The sequence below is a fragment of the Bradysia coprophila genome (genome assembly GCF_014529535.1).
Source record: "Bradysia coprophila strain Holo2 chromosome X unlocalized genomic scaffold, BU_Bcop_v1 contig_12, whole genome shotgun sequence".
Classification (NCBI taxonomy): Eukaryota; Metazoa; Arthropoda; class Insecta; order Diptera; family Sciaridae; genus Bradysia; species Bradysia coprophila.
In genome coordinates, this window is record NW_023503293.1 from 7,527,088 (window position 1) to 7,535,536 (window position 8,449).

General features: G+C 33.8%; 1 protein-coding gene across 1 annotated transcript; it reads right to left on the reverse strand.

Moving 5' to 3' along the window:
* Nucleotides 1–6,988: 6,988 nt before the first annotated feature.
* On the reverse strand, nucleotides 6,989–8,130 carry LOC119067428 (protein atonal). Its single transcript, XM_037170398.1, has one exon. The coding sequence runs from the start codon at nucleotides 7,961–7,963 to the stop codon at nucleotides 7,259–7,261; it is 705 nt and encodes a 234-aa protein (XP_037026293.1). The 5' UTR covers nucleotides 7,964–8,130; the 3' UTR covers nucleotides 6,989–7,258.
* Nucleotides 8,131–8,449: the final 319 nt, after the last annotated feature.

The following is an 8,449-nucleotide window of genomic DNA, read 5'->3' on the forward strand; positions in this document are numbered from 1 at the left end:
CCATAATGTATTCAACATTTGAGATAACGATTTCTGGAAAATTCTCCAATTTCTTGGATTCTCTTGATATTAAAGAAATTCCTGAAAATCAAGAAAACTGATAAAACTCTTCGCGACTTCTTCAAAATTTATTTTTTATAATTTCTCGAAATTTATTGATTTTTACCAAAACTTTGTCAAAAGTAGACCCTGGAGTAAATTCTGGTATGGAAATGAATTGAAGAAAGACGATACGTTTTATTGCCTACCCCCTGCGAAAGTTGAGCATTACATAGCAATTTGCTGCCCAGTGAAATGCTCCATTACATGTTGGGTAAACTCATATGTAACAAAACCATATACATTGTGTGTTGCTTCGTAATTCCTTAACTCGGGAACAATTTTATGAACTCGCTAACTAACTCGAATATGTATTTAAGCAACGAGGTTTGGAAACTGTTACTTTGACACGTCGCTTTCGGCCCGGATATCTATGTTTACATGATATCCTTGCCAAAAGACCAGTTTTCAAAATTACTTAAATAGTAAGTTCGTTTCGTACCACAAAATTTATCCATCAAGTAATGAATGACTTTCACAGCACCCAATTCATTCTAGGCGTGAAGAGATTCTGATTCAGATTCTTAACCTGTCACTAACGGCTATTCATCTGTTATTGATAAGGATGGCAAAAATATCGACAATAAAATTCATGTTAATAAATTGAAGTACAAGATTTGAAATCAACCGATTAAAAATACTTTGATCGATGGGAGTAATAGAACCGATAATAATACTGGTCAAATGCTTGCCGTCTGTAACAGGTTACAATTTCAAACAATTTTACGAAGTAAACTTCATTTGATAGATCTTTAATAAAGATTTTCTTGAGAACAGCTTTATTGCAGTCTTAATAACAGTAATAGAAACACCGTAGAATCTGAGAATGTCGAGATGTTAATTGTGGATAGATAAGTTATCTTAGAATATGCTGATTTTACATCAATGACATGTTGGGACTGATGACCTTTTTTTTGGGAAGATCACTCTTCCATCCACAGTGAGACAGGCAGTGGTATAATTCATCTTAACTCGATTCAGTAATCAGTCAGTAATGTAAGTGAAGCATTCAATCTGTTGTCTTAACTCACTAAAAACAGTTCATGTAAACCCGTTAGATTTTCGACCTCTGATGGTCGATCATCCACAAAAGGAGACCGAAATGGTTTTTTTATCGTTTTTTTTTTTTTGTTAAATTATTTTTATATATTTTCCCTAATTTATATAAATGCACAAGTATATCATAATGTAAGCGAATGTCTTCACCCATCTTATTGCATCGAATCAAGAAACAAAATTTTTGTTGTTTTTTTAGAAAAACGTTTAAATACCAAAAACGGTCCGGCTTTGAAAGATTGATATTTTTCAGTCAATTTTCCAAAATATGATATTAAATGTTTGATAAATTATTTCTTTTATTTGTTGAAGAGAGCTGACCCTTTGATCCTTTTTTTCTCGTTCAAAAATGGGTAACAATCCGATGTGATATTAACAATTAATTTGAATTTTTATGAGTTGGGCGTAAAATAATTCTCTAGAATTTACATATTTCTGTTCAAAAATACACAATTTTTTGATTGAAATATTATGAAAGCGGGTATCAATTATAATGCCACGGAATCTTTCTTTCCAAAACATTAAAATAAAAATAAAAATAAAATAAAATTCTAAAACTAAAACAAATATTTCTGACGGTTGAATTGGTATATAATTACGCCTTTATGGATTCTCAAACAATGACCTTTATATAAGCTGATGTCTAAATTAAATTAATTTCGATTTAAATCAATTATCGACCACCAATAATATTCATCTGGTATACCTATGTATCACTTTTAAATACTGCACCGATGCACACCAGCATCGTTTAATTTATAATTTCTATTTAGAATTGTTAATTGTAAAATAATAAACGAAGGGTTTTGTTTTACAATATTTTTAGTGGTACCATGCAATTGCAGAAGTTTTTTACATCCGGAGAGAAGTATTTCACGACTCTTCTTACGTTAATTGTAGATTACAATTAAGAGCTAGATTGTGAATGTGTACTGTAGCTACATGTAGCGACGCGAAAGAGGCTCAAATTTTCCTTTTGAAAAGAATTTTTAATAGAAACCAACAAATATAGCTTCTCACTAAGTCTCCTATGCAAATTACTGCATATGTATTAAGAATAATATTGCCAAGTAAAAACCACATCACAGAAATTGTGTCAGTTTTCACTTTTCTCTGATTGTAAACGTCAGCCACTTTATTGAAAAATTTATGGGTAAACGAATGCCCAAAGGGCCAGTCCGGACCAGGACTTATTATAGCAAAATGTACATTGAGACTGAGAAAAAAAAACTTTTATGGAAACAATAAAGGTGTTGCTCTTGTAACACAGGTTGCTCAAATATAGAGCTTGTTAATCTATCACTTAAGACAATCCTCGAACTAAGATCAAATCTCGAATTGAACAAAAATCGTCGTCACACAATAAAATATAGATTTTGTTCTTTTTAACTGTAAACATGCTGAGCTATTGAATAGTCTTTGCCAAATTAGCTCGGATATGTCTCTAAGTTATGTCTGAAGCTTTTAAACTGGTTATACAGTCTATATAGCCGAATGACTGCTGATCTTTTTCTTTGGGGGAGCGGAATGAACTTAATTCACTTTCGTGTAGAAATTAAATTGGTAATATAAAGAGAATGTCCTGTATTCCGTTGGAAAAAGGCAATCGAAGAAACATAAGACTAATTCTACCTAAAAGGGAAGTTACGAACAGTAATACGTAAATGAGGTACACTTACACTTACTGGTGAACTTCGATTCTATGCGTGGTATATTATATTTTTCATCTATCTCGGTACTGTTGATATGAAGAAATTAATAATCAAATCAATAATAGTACATTACTATACCAGTGAAGTAATTTGATATCTCGTATCACGATGAGTAAAAGTATCCGAGGGCTTCAGCCCGTCAAATTACTTCACTGGTATAGTAATGTACTATTACTTTTGTTAACCGAACTAAGTGTTCATTCATTCTGTTCATTCTGTACAGCTCCGAGATCCATTTCCTTCATTACAATAGGTACATTTAATATAGAAAATTCTATCGTGCTACTGGAGAAAGTGTTTTTCAAATCTCTAACATTTTAAAGCTTTTAAAAAGCTTATTCAGTATAAGGGTAGCTGTACGAAACAACTGGATATTTTGATTCATTCCTTCAAAAGAAGTGACTAAATCAAATAATAAACAAAAATTTCTTTCAAAATCCACCACGATCGATAGATCGATGTCTCCGATAGATTTATTAGGCGGTGCATTTTATTAAATGGAAAATTAATTTTCTTTAGTTTTAAATGATGAATTAACCAAATAAACGTATCATAATCAATTACTGATTGAAAAGTGATTTAAAAACGTGTAGCCATTTCGTTGAATGTAAATGCAATATTTCTGAATATTTCCGTAAAACCAGCAGAGCGAGAAATGTATTAAAATGATGTGAATGTTCGTCTCTGGCGATCGAAAAATCGATACATTGTAGTGACTTTGTAACCGATGATAACAGTAATGTACGTCTGGGACCGATGGTCGACAACGATTAACCATGTGACATGCAATCACTTGCAATAAAAATATTTAGTTAATTATTGTTGTGCACATGGAATTAAATGAAATTAAATAAATTGGTCGAAGAAAAGACGTGCTGCAAAACAATTGTTGCATTATACACACGGACGGATAACACCCAGCACATTCATAAAAGAAAACGCTTCAGGGTGCCCTACAAAAAACGGCTTTTTGTCCACGCGAAACGATTATTTCATTTTCAGCAGTTTAGCATGACTTCTGTCATACTTTTTATGATGATCATGAACAATTTGCCCGAAGAATTGTCTTCACAATTTGTGCAACAGTGTGTAGGAACAAAGATATGTGGAAGTAATTTCGGATTCACAATCATTTTTTTCTGGTCTCACAGCATCCAAAAAAATTTTGTCAAACGGAAACATGCACAACTTTTGCTTTTGTTGAAAGTTTATGCCTAAAGGATTGCTGTTTGGATGCAATAGTCGCGCAACAATAATTTTCAAATTTTTTCTGTAGACTCACCAAAACCAAAAGAAAATCGTTGTCACGTGTGCGACACTTTCAATTTCCGCAGGACTTTTTTCGGATGCACGCTCTCGATCTCCAATGCAGGTTCGCATACGATTATTTGCTTGGTGCACAGCAAATGTTGTGGCATGCAATTGATACAAAGATTGTACAAAGCTGAAAACTGAATCATTTGGGTCAGAGCGTACATATAGCTAAAGAGGTTTTACAAGTTGAACAGAATAGTTAAATGCAGGAACGAGATGTGTCACATTAGCGAGTTATAGTAAAAATGAAATTGTGTTCATTTAGCTCTGCCGTAATTTGCATGAGCGATTTTTGGATTCTTTTGTTTAAAATTTTCGTTAAATCTCTTTTGCAAATTAAAACAGAGCAGCTCCCATCCGAATAGGCTGACGATGTTTTTTGTTCACAGCTATCAAAGAAACTAGAAGAAATTTGATTTGCAAGGATTTTCTTATCGTTTTCCAAGGGTTTTTAGATTTTTTTTGAATTTTCGTTTATTTTGATTTTCTTGATCGTTTTTAAGGATTTTCTATGCAGATTTTCTATAAGTTTGAGAATTTTCTTTCTTAAAATTTTGAAAGACTTTCCAAGGATTTTCTTTTGACTGACAAAGGATTTTCTATAAATATTTGCCCCTCGATTGACGTTGTCAACCTCCTTGATGCGGAGCTAAACCAATGAAATGTTATTTTTCTTATTATTCTCTAAGGGGCCATTCATAAAGTGCGCACGCAGTGTGCGGTCATTTTTTGACCCCCTCCCCCCGTTACGCACGCGATTTTCCATGTAAAAAGTTCCAATTTCAGACCCCCCCTCCCCCCTTAAGTGCGTGCGCACTATTTGAATGGCCCCTAATGTAACATGTCCTGTTTCTGCACTTAACTATTCATATATTTTGATTAATAGCAAAGGTCGATCACACATATGGATATAAACTCCAAATTTCAGGCAAAAATGACGAATTGAATTTGAAATAGTTTTCATTTGAAAGACCTGTTTCATTTAAATTTAATTCGTCATCTTTGAAACTAATATTTCAAATTTAAATTCATAAAAAATCGAACAAAAACCCTTTCTAGGGTCGGGCTATCGCTCAAAAATAGAAGTCGTCTTGACTTGACTTTCGCAATAACAAGCTTGCCCCTGTGGGCTCACCCATGAGATTATTTGAACGTGAGGACTTTGACTTGAGTGATCACGAATGAAAATCAAGTCCTAATCCTCCCTTTTCTCTCTCCTAGACTCGGTTCATTGTACACCAGAGAACAATTGCACTCTGCCTCCGGCACCTTGTGTACGATGAACTTTGTCAGTGGTGGGACCACTACTTGCATTACTTTGACTTATATACCAAGGATGAACCAAGGTAACTAACTCAACCACCGTCGCTCGATCTATGTGGTCGGACTAACTACACGGCTCTTTCATTGCTCGGAAAAATTTTGTATCAAATTGGTATCGTGAAGAAAATTACCTGTAGCGGGAGACTTACCAAACCACACGTCATACAAACCATTCATTCAGACTCATCGGTATTTCATCGTACGACCATTTTCACCCGTTGGTGGTAATCATTCTTTTGACTTTCGTATCTTTCATGCATGGAGACAGCAGTACGATTTCTCATTTTTCGCCCGTTTTCTCTAGTTTTGATCCTTGGATTGGATGCCCTGCAATGTATCGTGCGTACCCGTAACATACTTTCGAGTGATTCGCGTTATTTATTATTCACTGATTTTTATTCGCTCAAAAATAGAAGTCGTAGAACAAATTATATTTTTTTTTGTATCGTGTTGTAAAATCATAGGCTTTAAATTATCTCCTCGATCAGGCTCTCTGAATTTAACCAAACATGTAATTTACTGTTGCATATTTCAAGCGGTTCTTTATTCCCCACGTAGTTCCTTTTATTACAGAAAAGACCAACCAATTTGTTCAATAGAATCTAATGTTCCAATAAAACAATCAAAAAACAATAATTCTCATTCGAGTAGAACTAACTGTCCATTCGTCCTTTATGAAATTCTTTTGTCAATTCCAAATATAGATACGAAACCGCATACTAGCTATAAAAAAATCTACAAAACAATACGAAAATATAATTTGGAATCACTAGACAAGAAAAAAAAATCATTTTTTTCTTCCACTAAACCATCAAAACATCAAAAGAAAAAAACCGGGACTCTGGTAAATTATTATATTTTTAAGAGACGAGAGAGAATCAAGGAACAGAAATATTTAACTACCTGCTTCTGCGTAGATGAAGTGTATATGTATGATCTTCCCATAAAGAAACAACAAAAATTGTTTTTTGTGTCTAATTTTAAGCATAACATTTCATGCGAACAATACAAGAGTTAAGTGATTGCATGATATGAAAGGACGCTTTCTGAGGAAATCACAAAAAAAGAGGAGAAAGAAAAAGAACTGAGGTTTGTGTTTCGATTTTTTGTTTTGTTTAATTTAAATATTAAATTATATAGTACATGTTGACTGACTAAAGGAATGGCTAAAGAAAATTAAAACTAAAACCAATAATTACAAATTAAACCAACAACGCACGGTAGACTGTATCATTAACAAATTAATGAAAATAATTCTTTCTTTTTCTCTGTGAAATATTTTGGAAATATTTTTCGTATTTTCAATTTTCCTTTGCCGATTTTCATTTTCTCAATTTCTTTTTCGAAAACTCAAATTAATTTTCGCAATTTTGTAGTTTCAAATTCAGGCAGAATTTTTAGTAATTTAATTCAATTAATTTCCTTAACATTTTTGAATTCCTAAATTTAGGAATTTTGTAAGAATGGAATTACACTCCTAAAAATGAGTTCTGTGTTTGAAATTTTAGTTTTTCAATTAATATTTTTGCATTAACTTCCGTCACTTCCTCTTCTTAATTTTCCTTAAAATATTTAACAGTTTTTCAATGTGCACTACGTATAGCTAATAAATTACATAACCGACCAATCTTTAATTACAATAAATTAATTTCTAAAATGCAGTCTTTTCTTAAAATGCCCTCCCATCCACACGAAAACTCAATGACAAAATTTTTAATTTCCGTTTTTAAAACCAACGAAAAAAGCACTCGCATTCACTGTAACAAATCGTACAACGCTGTGATGTACGTCTGGGCCATTTGTAGCGTTTCATGCTTGGACAGTTGTCGATCGTTGCCCAATTGAGGTAGATATTGTCGCAGCTTATCGAATGCCGAATTCAAATTTTGCATTCGCCTCCTTTCTCGCGCATTGGCCGCTAATCTTCGTTTCCGCTTCACCACTGATGACACCTGTTTGCCGCGTCGTTTTTTGCCGGTCACTTCACCGCTCATCGGTTCATTGTCGGCGTATGCGGTCACCTCATCCGTACTGTCACTGTCCACCAAATCCGAACTGGTCAATTCGTCAACGAACATCGGCACCATTGCGGTCATGTTATCTGCATCGTAATCGAAGTCGGGCTCCTTTTTCAGCACCGTTTTGTTATTGTTCGTTTTTCTTGTGTAACTTCGCTTTTTCACTGATTTTTCATTGGTTATTAGCACTGACGGTTGGATGATAATTTCTGCTTTAATGTTTTGACTATTACACACCGGCGAATTTAGGCTCAAATATTCGGGACTGGTTGATCGAAGACTGGCGGAACTGGGCGAATGCCATCCATCCGAATACGATGTGTCGTATCTCATTTGTGGCGCAAATCCTTGGTTAACGGTCTGATCGAAATTATTTGTTACGTACACATCACCGGCCGATTCCTCCTTACACGGAATGTAGTAGTAGCGGTACATATCCATTTTCGATTAGTTTAGTCTTTTGTAAACAACAATAACAACTTCTTAAAACGTTCAAACAAAACAGAATTCAGCAACAAAACTTTCAGTTTGTAAAATATTGAAAATAAAACGACGATCGTCCGCACAACACAACAAAACAGAAACTCTGTATAATACGACTTTGCCTCTCCAACATATAAATCGAATCTAAAGGAAATTCATCAATGAAATGTTTATATATCCTTGCATTGAGTCCCCTCTACAGCGCAGCACGTGCCAGTCAACCAATCGGATTTCGGGCAAAAGATAAATAAACAAAACAGAGGAAGAACCATTTCGGTATATAGAAACCTTATGTTCAGGTGATTTGTATATAACAAATTGAAGCAGAATGTTTTTCCATGCGCTGGATGCGACTGTTCAACTGCATTATAATATTATAATATATAAAGCAAATTTGATCAGGTGGATAGGTTTTTTAATTTGAAATTTTTGGAATAAAAAAGT

Coding starts and splice junctions, on each gene's coding strand:
- LOC119067428 (XM_037170398.1), bottom strand. CDS start 7,963: ATGGATATGTACCGCTACTACTACATTCCGTGTAAGGAGGAATCGGCC.